This window comes from Narcine bancroftii, chromosome 1 (genome assembly GCF_036971445.1).
Source record: "Narcine bancroftii isolate sNarBan1 chromosome 1, sNarBan1.hap1, whole genome shotgun sequence".
Lineage (NCBI taxonomy): Eukaryota > Metazoa > Chordata > Chondrichthyes > Torpediniformes > Narcinidae > Narcine > Narcine bancroftii.
Window position 1 is genome coordinate 86,206,427 of NC_091469.1, and position 18,594 is coordinate 86,225,020.

The 18,594-nt window shown below is 42.9% G+C and overlaps 1 protein-coding gene across 8 annotated transcripts in view; it reads right to left on the bottom strand.

The window, feature by feature from the left end:
• Window positions 1-370: 370 nt before the first annotated feature.
• Window positions 371-18,594, bottom strand: part of dipk1b (divergent protein kinase domain 1B) — a 43,271-nt gene continuing 25,047 nt past the window's right edge. For 4 of the 8 annotated variants that reach the window (XM_069932308.1, XM_069932268.1, XM_069932286.1 and 1 more), the window contains exons 2-5: window positions 14,187-14,321; window positions 6,739-6,861; window positions 2,544-2,720; window positions 371-1,383 (exon numbers count right to left, since the gene is read on the bottom strand). In XM_069932308.1, the coding sequence (XP_069788409.1) occupies window positions 571-1,383; window positions 2,544-2,720; window positions 6,739-6,861; window positions 14,187-14,282 (1,209 nt within the window). In that variant the 5' untranslated portion in view covers window positions 14,283-14,321 and the 3' untranslated portion in view covers window positions 371-570. Of the gene's footprint in view, window positions 1,384-2,543; window positions 2,721-6,738; window positions 6,862-14,186; window positions 14,322-17,444; window positions 17,564-18,279; window positions 18,584-18,594 lie in introns of those variants that run through there. The other 4 variants (XM_069932251.1, XM_069932259.1, XM_069932319.1 and 1 more) reach the window with 4 other exon arrangements.

Here is an 18,594-nt window from a genome sequence, read left to right on the forward strand (position 1 = left end):
TATGCATTATATCCTGCTTAATCCTCTATATAAGATTATGAAGTTATATTGTGAACTATTCACAACCTCCTTTGAAGAAGACCGCAGAGCCCACCTCACTGACAAAAGGCAAAGGAGGAAAAACCCAACACCCAACCCCAACCAACCAATTTTCCCTTGCAACCGCTGCAACCGAGTCTGCCTGTCCCGCATCGGACTTGTCAGCCACAAACGAGCCTGCAGCTGACATGGACTTTTTACCCCCTCCATAAATCTTCGTCCGCGAAGCCAAGCCAAAGATTCAACTCTTTGTACTCTGAATGAAACCAGAGAGGTAATTCCCTGACACTCAGCAAAAACTCGCAAGCAAATAAATGCTTCTTGTAATACATCTGCTATATTTCACCTTTAATAACATTTTCATCCCTCATACTACAACAGACAAGGTTTGACAAGGTGTTTTAAATTGTCTTACTAGGGGACCTACAGTTACTTGCTGAGAATTTCACAAAGTGGTTGTCACAATTGATACTAATTTATAAATTACATTAAAGGCTCCCAAATACAATGCATAGAGAGCCTCTGATAGTTTTACAAATATTTGGTGTTAGAGATCTTTTTCCAAAGTAGTGTTCTGATGTTGTTCAACAGTAGTGAATGATGTACCTCCATCTGGCTTGCTAAACCATTCAGTGTCATGCAGGTTTGTAAGTGCCTCTGTAATTCATCTCTGAAATCAGAGGGTGCCCCGTGCAGCAGATATTCCTGCAGTAAACCACAAATTTTTGCCAGATTTGGCTGTATCAGTTCAGTATTGCATTGCTTCACGAGTTTGTCACAGGTTGCCATGCAGTCCTTCCCATGTGTGCAGTCTGTGTTGTGCTCACAATGACGCCCTTTATAGAAATCTTTAAGAGTCATTTCTGTCACCACCTTCCTGAGGTTGACCATTTTAAAATCGTATTTCTCATTGTAGCCTATGTTGCTTGGGTCTGTGTCGCAGATATAAAAACTACCATAAGTACCATGAAAAATCTCCTCCACAAATTCAAGGAGTCCGATCGTGATTTCTGCTCGCTTGGGCCATGCAGGAGCAAACCACTGGTTCAGGCTCTTCTGCACCACTGAGGGCAAAGCTGCCTCAAGGAAATGCGGCACCTTGAGACTATAGAGGGAGTGGTAGGGGATCTTCTCGGTGATGTACAAGTCTCCACAGAAGCCCAGCAACTGTGCTGTGTGTTCTTTCTCATGCAGAGAAACTAGCAATAAAAATTCATTGAGCTGAAGCAAAGCCCAAATGGACTTTGCTTCTGCTAAGGACACCTTCTTGTCCTGGTTAATGTCAGCCATTCTGATTATTCTAGTGACAAGGTTTCCGAGCGATTGTTGATCTCCAAGACTGGCCTGAAATAAAATAAAAGCATTGTGATTGACAGCATTGCAGACTCCAAATAAGAACAAGAAAACAGCATAGATTTATGTGAATCTTCTGAACAAAATGTCCGTGGGAGTTCAATGAGTGTGCAAATTAATTTAAACCAAGTGGCAAAAGTAGGTGGTTAGATCATTGGTTTAGGGTTCATTAAGTACAAATAGTTTTGGTGGAGATGTTCTTAAGCTACCTAGAACCATAGAAACAGACCCTTCATCCTACCTGGTCTATGCCTAGTCTATTGACTTGCTCCCAGACCAGAGCCCTCCAAGCCCCTCTTATCCATATACCTGTCCAAATTTTTCTTGTATATCAAAATTGAGCCTGTATTCACCACTTCAGCTGGCAGCTCATTCCACATTCTCACCACTCTGCATGAAGAAGTTCCCTCTATTTTCCCCCTAACCATCTCCCCTTTCGTGTCCTCTAGTTCTTGCCTTACCTCACTCGTAGTTTAGATAGTGGGTTTATTGGGATGAATAGTGTTTGTTACTTGGAGGACAGGTGTGATTGTACATTTTAGAAATCTTGAGGGGTTCTTGAATGAACTTTTAAAATCATGGTTTTAATATTTATGATTGGCTATCAATTAAATATGGGTTGCAGAGAGGTAAGTAAATGTCTCCACCCGCCTGGCTCTGTCTCCCCAAATTTATCAAGATTTTGCAGGTCACTGACAGAGTTGTTAAAGATCTTTTTAAATGAGAAAATCTGCTGATGCTGGGATGAAGTGCAACTCACAAAAGAGCCAGGAAAAACTCAGCAGGTCACACAGCATCACAGGAAGTAAAATGTAACAAATCCTGAATAAAGGCTCAGGCCCGAAATGCTGGTTACCTTTACTTCCTATCGATGTTCCTGTATCTTTTGAGGTTCTCCAGCTTATGTGTGTATTGATAATGACCCTTCTGTTATATTAAGGATGATGCTCACCTTTGAGGCATTCAGTACAGCTTGTCAGCATTCCAACGCATGTGTTCATACTCAACCTTTGGCAAGTGAAGGAAATCTACCTTAAAATTTGAGTTGCCTCAAACCATGTCGATTGTCGTGACAGATCCAGAATCTGATTGAATCCATCAGATTAGTTTACAAATCAGGGACACTTGATAAGAAATTCTATTAAACCAACCTTCAGGAATTTTAGCAGCATCTCCTTGAACTCGTCCATTGAGGTGCCTCTGGTTGGTTTGTCAAAGAGCGCAAGGTCTCTCCGAGGTAAAGTCTCTGGGTTTAGATCTGCTCTGAAGGCATCTTCTATCCCACACTTAATAATGACTTCCTTACCTCTCCAGACACCACTGTAAACCTAGGGGAAGGTTAAAGCATGGGAGCATTACAGGAAGCTGTAAAAACACAAAGCTGTAAAAACTGAGCAAGTCAGTGTCCTTTATATAGCAAAGGTAAAAATACATAACCAACGTTTCGGGTTTGAGCCCTTCATCAAGATATGGAAAATTGTTAGCTGGTGTCTGAACAAGAGTGGGGGGTGGTTGCAAAGGCAGGAGGTGATGGTGGAGAAAGGAGGGAGGGGACAGCAGTGATCAAAGGAAGGAGGGAGGGAGGAGAACTGGAAAGAGTGGGGGAGGGGGAAGAGGAGAGGAGGTTAGCAGAAATTGGGAAAGTTGATGTTAAATGGCATCTGGCTGGAAAGTGCCCAAATGGAAAAATGCGCATTGATCCTCCAATTTGTGGGTAGTTTTGGTGGGACAGTACATAAGGCATGTGAATGTAGGAGTGTGACACAGAACTGAAATAGCTACTGAGAGGTCTCTATCACTGGTGCAGATGGAGTGAAGATGCTCAGCGAAGTGATCTCCCAATCTGTGCCCAGTCTCTCGATGCAGAGGTGGCCATAAGGGGAGCACCGGATACAGTAAATCAGCCCAGCACATGAAGTGTTGCTTCACTTCAAAGGCCTGTTTGGGGCCCCAGACCATGGTGAGGGAGGAGGTTTTGGCACGTGTGTGGCACCTCCTGTGGCCACAGGGGAAGATGCTGGGGGCGTGATTGGTGAGAAGGGATGAGTGCACGAGGGAGTCATGGAGGAAGTGGTCCTTACAGAAGGTGGAGAGGGAATGATGTGTCTGGAAGTGGATCCTGTTGTAAGTGTTGGAAATTCCAGAGGGTAATGGTGTTGAATGTGGAGGCTGGTGGGGTGGTAGGTGAAGATAAAGGAGGATTCTATGTTTGTTGCATCTGGGGGCAGAGGGGGCCAGGGTAGATGAGCAGGAAATGGAAGAGATGTGGGTGACAGCTGAGTTGATGGTGGTGGAGGGGAAGCCATGTTTGCAGAAGACAGACATTTCATAAGATCTGGACTGGAAGACCTAATCTTGGGAAAAGATACGCCAGAGATAGAGAAATTGAGAGAAGGGGATAGAATCTTTGCAGGGGACAGGGTGTGAGAAAATGTAGTCAAGGTAGTTGTGGGAGTTGGTGGGTTTATAATGTATGTCAGTGGAAGGCTTGTCTCCCAAGATGGAGATACAGATCCAGGAAGGGGAGAGGGTTGTCAGAGATAGAAAAGGTGAGTTTGAGATTGGGGTGAAAGTTGGACGCTAAGTGAATGAAGTTGATGTGCTCATTGCGGGTGCATGAGGCAGCACCGATGTGGCCATCGACATACCGGAGGAAGAGTTGAGGCGTCTTGCCTATGTAGGCTTGCAGCATTGATTGATTGATTGCTCCACAAAGCCCACAAACAGGCAGGTGTAGCTGGGACCCATGCGGGTACCCACGGCTACTCTTTTGATTTGGACAAAGTGAGACAAGTTAAAGGAGTTGTTTAAAGTGATGAAAAGTTCTGCCAGGCAGAGGAGGGTGTGGTAAAGGGCTCCGAGCACCCAGTGGGAGAGAAGCAGATGGCAGCTGGCTCAATGTGGGAGTAATGGCTGTTTTCCTCACCCATAATCCCCCACACAGCTGGAACTGCTCAGGAGATGTGGGTGTGATTGTGGCATCTCCTGCGGTCAAAGGGGCAGGTGGCGGGAGGGGGGGGGGGGAATTAGTAGGGAGGGATGAGGGTATCACGGAGGGAGCGATCCTTACAGAAGGTAGAGTGGGGAGGATGTATCTGGTAGTAGGATCCTGTAGTAAGTGCTGGATATTCCAGACGATAATGGTGTTGAATATGGAGGCTGGTGGGGTGGTGGTAGGTGAGGACAGGGGGGGGTTTAAGGGTGAACAACGAGTTTGGCAGCACTGCACCTCTGCTACCGCGTCAGGTCTTAGATTTGGGGGGGGGGGAGGGGTGTCGGGAGTGAGATTGGTGGGGGTCATGAGATCTTTCTTAAGGAGTGGTGGCCAAAACTAAATGCAGTACTTCAGACTTTAAGTTCAGAAATCAACAAATTAAGTTCTTAAAGCACATATTGTTATTTACCTTGGCTGTTTATGAGATATTTCATTGGACAAATTTGCTGCTATATTTGTTAATAGAGCAACATTGCCTGTATGTCAAAATAATTGATAGTGGTGTGTTTTAACACATGATGAGGATGTAAGCTGATATGTTTGGGCAAGTTCATTGATATTAATCTTTCATTGGGACTCAACTATTGCAGGCTGTCCCCGATGGTTTTGAACATTGGACACTGTTTAATTTTGATCATTCAAAGATTTACCTATCATGTCCCAACTCGCTCCAAATACCACTCACCCATATTAGTTTTCACATTAGTGATGCCTCAATTATTGTTCAAATTACACCAGAGAATCTGATGTCACTGTTGGTAACTTGGACCCAAATTTTGCCTGTTATTGCTTCTGAGAAATACCTTCACTCTGAAAATCTATCGATGGAACAGTACAGCACAGGAACAGGCCCAATGGCCCAAGTGTCTGTGCTGAACATGGTATCTGCATTTAGCTGAAACTCTTCTGCTTTCACGTTCCATATCACTCTACTCTCTGAATATTCATGTATCTATCTAGAAGCCTCTGAAAAGATACTATTGTATCTGCTTCAATTTATAAATGGAATATAAATTCAAGTTGTTGTTCTGAGGGACAGAATTATTTTTCTCAAAAATTCTATGCACGTTTACCTCTGAAGATTCTAAAGGCAAAGCCATGGTTGCACATCCGGTTTCTTTAGACACATTAACTAACTCTCTTTGGTCATAGCTTAACGTCTTGAAAAACACAGCACATCATATTCTAAGTCACTCACCTCTAATATAATTTATTGTGATTTGGCAAAAGCCTAGAATTGAGTTTTCTTTGATGATTCCTGGGATTTGTTAGAATTGTGAAGGAGGAAATACAAAAGATGAATTCAGCTGGGAACTGGACAGAGAACAGAATCTTTTTAAATTCTTTTTTATTTACAGCATGGTAGGTGATTCCAGATTCAAGGCAAGACCCTCAACATGTCAAGCACAAAGCATCTCCTGTGTTTTTGTTCTGATGTTTGATTGGATGGCACGGTTAGCACAATGCTAACCACCAATGACCTGGTTCAAATCTGGCACTGTTTGTAAGGAGTTTGTACCTTCTCCCTGTGACTGCATGGATTCCTCTAGGTGACTCGCACTTTCCAAAACGTACAAGGTTGTAAGTTAATTGGGTATATTTGGGGGGCACGGACTTGTGGGCCTGTTTAAATTTAATTTAAATGTAGACATACAGCACAGAAAAAGGCCATGTCAGCCCACGAGTCAGTGCCACCCAATTAACCTACAACCCCTGGTACATTTTGAACAGTGGGAGGAAACCGAATCCCCGGGGAAAACTCATGCAGACACGGGGAGAACGTACCGACTCTACAAATAGCATGGGATTCGAACCAAAGTCCCACTTGTTGGTGCTGTAAGAGCATTGCATTAACTGCTATGCCAAACTTGCTGTATGTCTAAATTTAAAAAAATGACCAGTTCCATCTTCTGGATGGTACACTTTATTAATAAGTGTCAGTTGTTGTCAATTTTCTCATTCCATTGGAACAACCTGCAAAATCCTATTTGGCAAAAAAAATTCACCAATATCCCCATCAAATGCAGAATTTCCTTAGCACTCTTGACACTTGTGGATTATGTGCTCTCTGAATGGAGGAATTGCATCCTAAATTAAACTTGTGTCTATGGTCCATAGTTTCAGGTGATAATTTTCACTCCATGACAATTTGGGGACAAGGTAGTCTGATATCTTGTATCTGATTTGTAGAAAACCCAAGTTCAGAGCCAGGGAAGTGAACAGTTTAGATTTAGCAGGACATTGGTAAGTGCTGGCCTGCCTCGTTATTGTACCAATGCATCAACATGTCTCCCAGTCCCTCTTGGGAGCCTTGTTGTTAACCATTGCATAAGTGCTGGTATTGGTCTCACCAATAAATCGAGTACCTGATTCACAGGGTTTGATGATAGGCATTGTTGAAGTAATAGTTTGCTTTCTTCACACAGGTCCTTGCATGCAGATCCGGAAATAATTCCTTTCTTATAACGATCACACTGAAAAATAATTCACACAATTTAGAGTGCTTTTAATAATTATTACCTACAGTGAAAGGTTCCAAATCTGAGATGCATGAAACATCCCACACACTTTTGTAAACAATGACATAACTCATTGTTATGGTCAATGAGCCTAAAACTTGGCCAGTTTCTCTTCTGATGTTAGGTTCCCTTTTAATCTTTTGTTCTCTTAGTTTATCTGAGTTCCTCTTTTTGAGTTCAGAATCATGTGATGGAAGCTCAGTCCAGAATAAGTTACATAAAATTAAATTTAAAAAAAAAGTACAGTAAAACCCCTGGTATCTGGCACCAATGGCAACTGGTAGATGCCGGATAAGTGAGTTTTTCAGTTGCTTGAGACTTTTATAGTGCCTAACTAATACAGCTGTATTAAGAATAAACAGTTTAAAGGACAAAAATACTATACTGTGTTCTACTGAACAAACTTCACTTGCATGAAAATATAAACCTTCAAGCTTTTTACTTTATTTTCAGGGACATTCTTTGAAAACATTGAACTGTTGCTGCATTTGCTGGATCCTCCCCCTCCATGGAGCTGCCCGAAAGACAAACAATAACATTATAATTAAACCCCTCCTCCCCCAGCTTACAGATAAAATCTCTGACCAGGGACGCTCTTGCTAAGCAAGGATTAGGAAAGACTTGAAAAGAGTCGCCCCAACAGCGAGCGGCATCAACCAGCTCTTCATCCTGGGAGACCCCCCCCATTGCTGTTTCATATTTCTTCTTTGGCTTGGCTTCGCGGACGAAGATTTACGGAGGGGTAATGTCCACGTCAGCTGCAGGCTTGTTTGTGGCTGACAAGTCTGACGCGGGACAGGCAGACACAGTTGCAGCGGTTGCAAGGGAAAGTTGGTTGGTTGGGGTTGGGTGTTGGGTTTTCCCTCCTTTGTCTTTTGTCAGTGAGGTGGGCTCTGCGGTCTTCTTCAAAGGAGGTTGCTGCCCGTCGAACTGTGAGGCGCCAAGATGCACAGTTGGAGGCGAGATCAGCCCACTGGCGGTGGTCAATGTGGCAGGCACCAAGAGATTTCTTTAGGCAGTCCTTGTACCTCTTCTTTGGTGTACCTCTGTCTCGGTGGCCAGTGGATAACTTTATTCAATCAGCAAAGCCCAACCTAGGAACTCTGCTGGATGAATATTTGCTCCCATCTTCACCTATTATTTCATTTTTTTTTTCTTTTGTGTTTGAAATATTTTTGAGTTTAATAAAAAATTACATAAGTAAATCCAATGTATAAGATGGAATATAAAAGAAAAGTCAGTTAATTTGTAAATTTCAAATAAAACCCTGATCATGCATAGTACAAATTGTGTGCACTCTTCCCAATCAAACCCATTATATCAAAATATTTAAAAAAAGAAAAAAAGCCCCTTCCCTCTAAACAAGGCAAACTTGCATATCTAATATACATAGGAAATTCAGAAAACAGACAGTGCTGGTCAGGTGCATCCAAACCCCCTAATTCTTTAAATTATGGAAATACTTCATGAATGGGGCTCCACATCTTTATACGTTTAACATTATGTCTGATTTTTTTTCTAAACTTAGGAAGGACGTGACCTCCTGTAACTACTGAGTATGAATAGGTGGAGCGCTGTCTCCCCATTTAATCAGAATTGCCCATCGAGCTATCAATGAGGTAAACGCTAAAATTCGCTTCTGAGATTAAATCAATAATATTTCCTCTTCTTGATAAAAACCAAACAGAGCAATTAAGGGGTAGGGTTCTAATTTGACCCTAAAAATCACTACTAAAGTTTGAAAATAATTTTTCCAAAAATATTCTAAACTAGGGTAAGTTCAAAACATATGCATCAATGAAGCCTCGAAAATTTTACACATATCACATATCAGAATAAAAGCAATATAAAAGTTTTGAAATATGTGCCCTATGCACCACTTTGAACTGCAATAAACATTGTTGCACACAGAAGGAGGATTCATTAATCAAATTTAAAGCAGTACCCCAGTCCTCGTCTGTGAGTGACAAGTCCAAGTCGTGTTTAATTTTTTTCTTCTCTTTTTCCACTTGCTTGAATTTTGGATACCAGGATATAGAAGAGGGAGATGATAGAAAAAGAACTTCATAGAGTTGTTTGTAAAGATAGGGGTAAACAGAGTAAGAAGTAAGAATTTTAATGCTAGGAGCATTGTAAGGAAGGTGGATGAGCTGAGGGTATGGATAGACACTTGGCAGTATGACGTGGTAGTGATTAGTGAAACATGGCTGCAGGAGGGATGTGATTGGCAGCTAACTCCCTGGATTTGGTTGCTTTAGTTGTGTTAGAATTGGAGAGGCAAGAGGGGTGGTGGTTAGGCAAGATAGATTAGAAGGCTTGTCAAGGGAGCTATATGGGTGGAATTGAGGAATGGGAAAGGGGTAGTTACACTTATAGGGGTGTATTATAGACCACCTAATGGGTAACGAGAACTAGAGGAGGAAATTTGTTGGGAGGTAGCAGATATTTGTAATAAGCACAGGGTTGTGAGAGTGGGAGATTTTAATTTTCCAAATATAGATTGGGAACCCCATTCTGTGAAAGGGCTGGATGGATTGGAGTTTGTAAAATGTGCGCAGGATAGTTTTTTACAGCAATATGTAGAGGTACCAACTAGAGAAGGGGCAGTGTTGGATTTCCTGTTGGAGAACGAGATAGGTCAGGTGACAGAGGTATGTGTTGGGGAACACTTCAAGTCCAGTGATCATAGTGCAATTAGTTTCGATGTAATTATGGAAAAGTATAGGTCAGGGCCTAGGGCTGAGGTTTTCAAGAGGGAGGAAGGTCTTTTAAAGGTGAAATTTTGAGGGTACAAAATCTTTATGTTCCTGTTAGGTTAAAAGGCAGGGTCAAAAGTTTGGGAGAGCCATGGTTTTCAAGGGATATTGGAAACTTGGTTCGTAAAAAGAGGAGACCTACAATAAATATAAGAAACAAGGAAAAAAGCTGTTCGGAGAATACATTGGATGTAAAAAGAATATTAAGAAAAAAAATTAGAAAACCTAAAAGAGGTGGCTATAGCAAGCAGGGTGAAAATAAATCCAAAAAGTTTCTACAAATATGTTAATAGCAAAAGGAGAGTGAAGGCTAAAATTGGTCTCTTAGAAAATCCAAGCGGACAACTATGTGGAGCCAAAATAGATGGGAGATCTTGAACAATTTCTTTTCTTCAGTATTCACTAAGGAGAAGGATATTGAATTGTGCAGGGTAAAGGAAGCAAAGAGGGTAATTATGGACACTATAGTGATTAAGGAAGAGGAAGTACTGGAGCTTTTGAAGCATATTAAGGTGGATAAGTCTCTAGGTCCCGATGGGATTTTCCCCAGGACCTTGAGAGAATTTAGTGAGGAAATAGCAGAGGCTCCAACAATGGATTTTCAAATGTCATTAGAAATGGGTATAGTGCCGGAGGATTGGGATATTGCACATGTGGTTCCTTTGTTTAAAAAGGGTTCAAGGAGCACGCTTAGCAATTATCGGCCTGTAGGTTTGATGTCTGTGGTAGGTAAATTAATGGAAAGTATATATAAGTATCTGGAGAGACAGGGTCTGATCAGGAACACTCAACATGGATTTGTGTGTGGAAGGTCATGTTTGACCAATTTTGTTGAATGTTTTGAAGAGGTGACTAGGAATGTTGATGAGGGTAGAGCAGTGGATGTTGTCTATATGGACTTCAGTAAGGCCTTTGATCAAGTTCCACAAGGAAGGTTAGTTAGGAAGGTTCAGTCATTAGCTATTAATTTTGAGATAGTGGCTGGAAGGGAGATGCCAGAGTCGTAGTGGATAACTGTTTGTCAGGCTGGAGGCAGGAGACAAGCAGTGTGCCTCAGGGATCTGTACTGGGTCCTTTGCTGTTTGTCATATACATTAATGATCTGGATGATGGGGTGGTAAACTGGATTAGTAAATATGCAGACGACACTAAAATAAGTGGAATTGTGGATAATTAAGAAGGTTTTCAAAGATTGCAGGGATTTGGACTGCTGAGAAGAGTGAGCTGAAAGATGGCAGATGTAAGTGTGCAGTGCTTCATTTTGGTAGGAATATTCAAAACAGGACATGTAGTAAATGGGAGGGCATTGAGGAATGCAGTGAGGCAGAAAGATTTAGGAATAACAGTGCATCATTCCCTGAAGGTAGAATCTCAGGTGGATAGGGTGGTTAAGAAGGCTTTTAGTATGCTGGCCTTTATAAATCAAAGCATAGAATACAGGAGTTGGGAAGTGATGTTGAGACTGTTCAAGGCACTGGTGAGGCCAAATTCAGACTACTGTGTGCAGTTCTGGTCACCAAATTATAGCAAGGATATGAACAAGGTAGGGAGAGTGCAGAGAAGATTTACAAAAATGTTACCTGGGTTTCAGCATCTAGATTAGAAAGATTGAGCAAATTAAGTCTTCATTCTTTGGAGCATAGAGGGTTGAGAGGGGATTTGATAGCAGTATTTAAGATTATGAGAGGGATAGAGAGAGTTGATGTGGATAGGGTTTTTCCATTGAGAGTAGGAGAGATTAAAACAAGAGGTCATGAGTTAAGAGGCAAAAGTTTAGAAGTAACGAGGGAGAACTTCTTCACTCAGAGAATGACAGCTGTGTGGAATGAGCTTTCTGGAGAAGTGGTGGCAGGGTCAATTTTGTAATTTAAGTAAAAATTGGAAAGGTCTATGGATGGGAGGGGAATGGAGGGTTATGGGCCGGATGCAGGTAGGTGGGACAAGAGGAGGGTACTTAGTTCGGTGCAAACTAGAAGAGCCAAAAATGGCCTGTTTTCCGTACTGTAATTGTTATATGGTTATATTTTTCAATTCGCAAGTGATGTAGATATTAAAATACGGTTATAGCTTGAGGTAGAAAGAAGACTCACACACCAAGGGAGTGTAATCAACACTGTCTTTATTGGACTGCAGCTCTGCCTTTTATAGGCAGCCGGCCATGTCACTACTGGGGCACGTCTTGAGCGAGGCTAGCTGCTGATTGGTTATCCCTGCTGTGCGGGCGCGGATTGGACCTCTTGAGATCTGCTGGCTGATTGGGCGATTTGACTGCTATTCCTGTAGCCTATGGGAGTGGGCATCTCCTCCCGCGTGCTGTCTGCCCGATTGTCATGTTCGACGACTGTTTGCTGTGTCGGCCCACTACATGACCCCCACCCCCCCCCCGATCAGGACACTGTCTTTTGGCGGCTGACCCCTGCACTGTGGGGTCAGGTGAGTAACTGGCTGGTTAACATCCAAATATGGGCCGGTTTTAGCCAGTTGAGCGCGAAGGTCTCCTCCCTGCCACCTATGTCCAACAAGCAGGTGGAGCCGCTGTGTCCGACAATGTGGCATAGCTCTTCATAAGGTCGTTGAAGGGGTGGCTGGTGAGCCCCATGTTGGATGAAAATGTAGTGATGGTCTGCAAAGTTTTTTGGGATAAGTGTTGGCTTGCCTGAGAGCTCTGGGGCTTAACTGGAGCTAGTGAGCCCAGGTGCTCATACAGTCGAGACAATGTAATCATCCAGGATGACTAGGGGCGTACCATAGACCAACTTGGCAGAGGATACCTTGAGATCCTCTTCCGGGGCGATGCGGATGCCGAGGAGGACCCAAGGGAGTTCGTCTGCCCACTTTGGTTTGGTGAGTCAGGCCACCAGAGTTGTCTTCAGGTACCTGTGGAACCTCTCCACCAGCCCGTTGGCCTGCGGGTGATATGCTGTGGAGTTGAGTTCCCCAAGGCTAAGGCTGTCCACAGGCTGGAAGTGAAATGGGCCCTCCCTCAGATGTCAAGTGTTCAGGGACACCGAAACATGCCACTGAGATGTTCAGTAAATGCCCCGTGTACATGTCTCCATGGAGATTACAGGTAGCAGCACTGCCTCTGGCCATCTAGTCATCAGGTCGACCATGGTCAATAGATAACGTCCACCTTTGATACAGGTAGGGGCCCCACAATGTCTATGTGCACGTGGCTGAAATGATACCATGCTAGTTCGAAAGGATGGACCTTGGATACGTCTTGGCCCACTGAGTGTCCTCTATACGGAGGCCGTGCCAGGCATACCTGTTGGCCACCATTCTAATTGTAGTCCTGAGAGCGTGGTGACCCAAATTGTGGACTGAATCAAAAACTCGCCTCCTCCATGTGACCGGAATGATGGGGTGCGGTTTACCAGTTGAGGTGTTGCAGAGCAGCATGTGGTTACCTGGGGCGATCTAGATGTCCTCCAGTTGCAGGCCGTTAAGTACTGTCTGGTACTCTGGTATGTCAGGGTCTGCTGTGTCTTGATCGAGGGCACTGACTATATGGTAGTAGCATGTGTCGTCTGCGGAGATCCGGCGAATGGCAAACTGTGCTTTGGCCTGCTGGAATCACACCAATGGTTGTGATGTCCAGAAGCCTGGTAGCTTCAATGCTACAGTGTTGATTGTAGTCTGTTCCTCCATCACTGGGTCCAAGGTGCTGTTTGGACCAGTCGGGGTCACCACTGTAGCATGGTTGCTACGGTTAAAGCTTGGGTTATTAGCTCAAGGTAGAAAGAAGACTTGCACACTAAGGGAATGTAATTGATACTGACTTTACTGGCTGCAGCTGTACCTTTTATAGGCAGCCGGCCGTGTCACCTCCGGGCTATGGCTTGAGTGAGGTCGACTGCTGATTGGGTGTCCCGGATGCACGGGCCTGGATTGGACCCCCTGCGATCCGCTGGCTGTGATTGACCAATTCGACTGCTATTGTCGCCCATGGGAGTGGGCGTCTCATCCCGCGTGCTGCCTGCTCGATCATAGTGTTCGACGACTATTTGCTCTGTCGGCCCGTGGAGTAGCCCACTATAATATCATGCAGTCCTGATGCAGGCTATGGCTTTAACACATCACACTTAAAATTTTATTTTTAAAAATTTAAGCATATAGCACAGGCCCTTTCAGCTCACCCAAATGCCCAACAACCCCCAGTACACTTTGGAGGGTGGGAGGAAATCGGAGCCCTCAGGGAAACCCACAACGACACGGAGAGAACATACAAACTTCTTATAGACAGTGCGGGATTCGAATCCAAGTCCTGACAGTGTTGCGCTAACCGCTACGCTAACTGTGCTGCTTTATGAGAGGATATGAAAAGAATAACATTATCAGCTGCAAATCTTGGCCATTTTAAAAGTAGTTTTGTTATTTTACTTCTGATATTTCACTCACTCACTAATTTTTAAAAAATAAATGATTTCTTTAATAATTCAGCACTGACTATTGAACCAACTCTTCAATTTTATTACGCATTGATTAAAAAGGGCTGATTTGTCCAAACCTGGAGTAACTTACAATGATCATTTGGCAGACGTGACCTCGGCACAATTCTGAATAGGAAGAGTAATGCATGTAGAGTGCCCAACTGCCGAGCAGGATTCCTAACCACATTAAGAACAGGTACTTCACTTTGACACCAGGAAGACGCTTCTACAAAAAAAAACAAATAGTTAAAGTCCTGAAAACACAGCTCCACTGCCACAATTTGCATTAATAACTACAGAGAGAATAACAAATGTGGAATCACCAACCAGGGACACACTGTAAAAAGACAAAATTGCCAATTTCAAGAATGCATTGGTAAAAAAAAGGATCCCAAGGAGGATGGACACTTGAGCTCAGTGGCTGGATGTGTCACTTCTGTATACTGTGGAAAAGAATTTGCAGTGGGAGCTGCATTCACTGAGTTGTGATTTGTGACTGAACTGGTGGAATGAGGGGGAATTGCCACCATCAGGTTCAGGAACAGCTGCCATCAGACTCCTCAACAACAAACTCAGTCAGGGACTCAGTTAAGGAGTCTTATTTTGGCACTTAATCATTTTTCTTCTTCTCTGTATTGTATACTTTTTTTGCTCTACCAAAATAAGTGGTAATTCTGCCTGGCCTGCAGGATAAAGAATCTCAGTATTGTATGTGATGTCATGTATTTACTCTGACAATAAATCCAAACTCTGATGTTACACGAATTTCTAGGCCATATTTATATTCTGTAGTTGAAGCAATTTATATGCGTCCATTACATAGGGATGTTTGCTGAATCCATTGGTGGGAAGGAAGTTTTGTTCATCCAGGAGAGGAGTGCTCACAAATAACTTGGTTAAAGAGAAAATATTATTTTTTTAAAGAGAGCATATTGGGAGATGAGGTAAAAACCCAATCTGATCTGAGGAGACAGAGCAGACTGAACTGCAGAACAATACATTTTTAAATGTAGATGTGGAGACAGCAATCATTATACAGTGAACAAATTAAAACACCGATTGGAGTCACTGATATGGCCTATAGCCTGGTATTGAACTAGGCTTTGGCCCATGCACTCTGTGCTTAACTGTAATTGATCTCAGAAATGTGGCAGCATGGTTACTGTAGTTGTTAGCGCAAAGCTATTACAGTGCCAACCAGATTCAAATCCGGCACTGTCTGTAAAGAGTTTGTACGCTCTCCTCGTCTCTGAATGGGTTTTCTCCTGCTGCTCTGGTTTCCTCCCACCCTTCAAAATGTAGGTTAATTAGGGGTATTGGGCAGCATGGGCTCATGTAACAGAAGGGCCTGTTACTTTACTGTATGTTTAAATTTAAAGAGTTAACACAGTTTAATTAAACATTTTGTTGTCAAGAGAAAAAAGTAAAAATGTCTATTCCTTGTTTTGCCAAGCAGCAGGCTGAAATTTACTGGAATCTTCAAATCGACAAACCTCCCTCACCACACAGAACTGAACTCTGAACTACCTCTGTATTTAATAACAATTAAGGCATCTTGTGCTTTAAAGGAACTACTGGAGAATCCCAGCAGGGAAATCTTTGTTTTCTGGTTGCCGATTCAAACTCTGCTACAGGAAAATAAGCAAATGGTCAAGATTGTGACTTTGAGATGACGGAAAGTGCCATTAAACTGACCCCCATTGGCATTCTCCATTGGGTGTGCAAGATCTCTCAGCATCATTTCTAGAACAGAGAAATTAAAAAAAAGCTTACAGCACAATGGGAGGTTCTTGGATCTGAAACTGGATCACTTGCCAAAGCCCTGTAATGGTTCCTTTTTAAGTATTTAAAAGTATTCCCTTTTAAAAATTATTTCTGAATTTCCAAAGCCCTTTCAGAGAGAACAATTCTCTTCCAGAATTCTGGAAATAACCTTAAAACAAATCTCACCAAAGTATCACTCATTGCTGCTGTTGGGTTTGTTTTTGTTGAAATAGGTTGCTGTGTTTGATTCCCCCACCATTTGGGTGACTACCTACATTTTGATCAAGTCCAAAATGTTGGTGATGTGTCTTTATCTTTGCTATTTAAAGTACACTGTTTGGCTGAGTTTCTCCAGCTTTGTGTTTTTACTTCAATCTCAGAATCTGCAGAAACTTTTGTGTTTTATTCCTGTGTTTGATTGTTTCGACAATGTTGACTGCAGATCATTTTGGGCTTGAAACTATTACATAAACTGATTTGTGTTTATCATCACAGGGGACAAGCCAGTGTTATATGCTCACCAAGCTATTGTTAAAGCAACTTCAGAACTGTAACTGAAGGCAAAATAGACCACAGATCCTGGAATGTGGAGCAAAAAAAAAAACAGAATTCTGGGAAGGATTCTAGCAACATGTGCAGAGGCAAGTGGTGTAAGTTGACATAATGTGCCAAGATACTGCATCAGGTCTGGGAGGGAGATAAAATATTGCTAGCATCCAAGGAAAGGCTAGGATAGAGGGTGATAGGTGGAACCAGATGGAGAGAGGAGGACGTTGGGGAGGGTGAGGAGATGGGAAAGGTGATCAGGGAGAAGAAAATTGGGTGGATGGGTGAGTGTGAGAAGACTGAAATTTTAACCATTGAGTTGTAGTCACATAAGCAGAATATAAAATATTGGGAGTTGTGACTGGGGAAAAAATGCTTTTCCCTATCACCTCTAATTTATTTGCTACGGCTTCAGTTACTGTGCTCCTGTGATCTTGTCTTTATGAAGAGTACACTGACATCCTGCCTGCAATGTCACAGGTGCCCATGGGCTCGACTGTCAGCTAAGTGCTTTTGAAGTTTGTAGATGCTGGGATTGTGGTGTAACATGCATAAAAATGCTAGAAAAACTCAGCAGGCCATGCAGCAACCGGAGGAAGTAGAGGTAACCAACGTTTCAGGCCCGAGCCCATCATCAAGGTATAAGCATAAAGCAGGCAGATGCATAAATAAGTTGAGGAGGTTAGGAGAGGAGAGAGGAAGGAGCATGGGGAGGAGCACAGGCTAACAGGTAAGAGGTTATGGATGGATATAGGTGAAGGTGAAAAAAAGCTGAGAAGTGATGAGGGGTGTGGGAGAGTAACTCTGGCAGTAGAGGGAAGTCTGGTTACTGTTGACATTTGGAAATATCCAAGCAATTTGTCTAGTGGGTTAACAAAAATGGGTAAATGACAAGATCATCAGCTTTAGATGTTGCATGAGAGATAAATACAGATTAGGTTATTCAGGAAAAGAGCTGGGTTCTTCATTGAATATTACTGCAGCAGATGGGATCTTGATTTAACATCATATCTGATTTATGGGTACATCCAACACTCACTTATTGGGGTATATCCTACAGTGAAGTGGTCTTTTACAGTTCAGCACCCCTTCAGTTCAATTGTTCTGACAGAATGGGACTCCCTCAGTGCTGTCCCTTGGATGACGCAATGCTGCCTCAGTAAAGCTTCACAGTAGAGCAGTGCTTCCACTATTCTGCAGTGTTAATACAGATTTGGGGTTATGTTTTTCATACAGAAGATTGTACAGCAGCATCCCTCCACACAGGAGAGCAATACTTTATTTTTTGAGATACGGCACGGTAACAGGTTCTTCTGGCCCATGAATCCACACCATCCAACTACACCTACCTGGCCAATTGACCTACCAACTCCTGTACATCTCTGGAATGTTAGAGGAAACCGGACCACCCAGAGGAAATCCAGGAAGACAATGGGAGAATGTAAGGCTCTTTTATCCTTCCACCTATATCCATCCATAAGAGCTAAATGTTAAATGATTTTCTGGCACTGTGTTTTGCACTCATGGGTGTTGTCTGCATTTGCACACTCCAGGAGTCTTTGAAACTAAGTTATGATGCAACTGAGATCACATGAGCAACAATGTGGGAACCATCAGCTCTTCTTGCTCAGGTGAGATGTTTTCATTGCAGTGGTCAGGAGAGAATGCACATTAAAATGCAGAACACAAAAGGAAATTTATCAGCTGAAATAGAGAAACATTGACTGTGGACGTATGGTGCCATTGCTAAAGACAGATTACGTGCCACATAAACACTAGCATTTGGAATTTCTGGTTCAACTTCCCAGAAACCTGTGCAAATATCTGGGGTGATTCTCTGAGAGATTGTGTATATACAGATATATACACTCTACCTCTCCGTGGATTGTCACCTCGTCATGGCGGAGAAGCTTGTATGGTCCTGAGATCCAGAGAACGATGCCGTCTGGAGCTGTGCTCCTGGTAGGGCCACCCATGGCAGTAAGGCTGAGGGTGAGATCCCTGACAAAGAACAATCCAACCAAGACCTCAACAGTGGAACATGCAGACCAAGTTACTTCAAACTCAATGGCTGTGAAGGCAGATGAAGGCTGCAACAAATCAATAATCTCCAATCGTGATTTTCATGCAATTGGAACTCGTTGGTTGATTTGTGAAGTATCATGTGCTTTTTGGAGTGCAACGTTAAG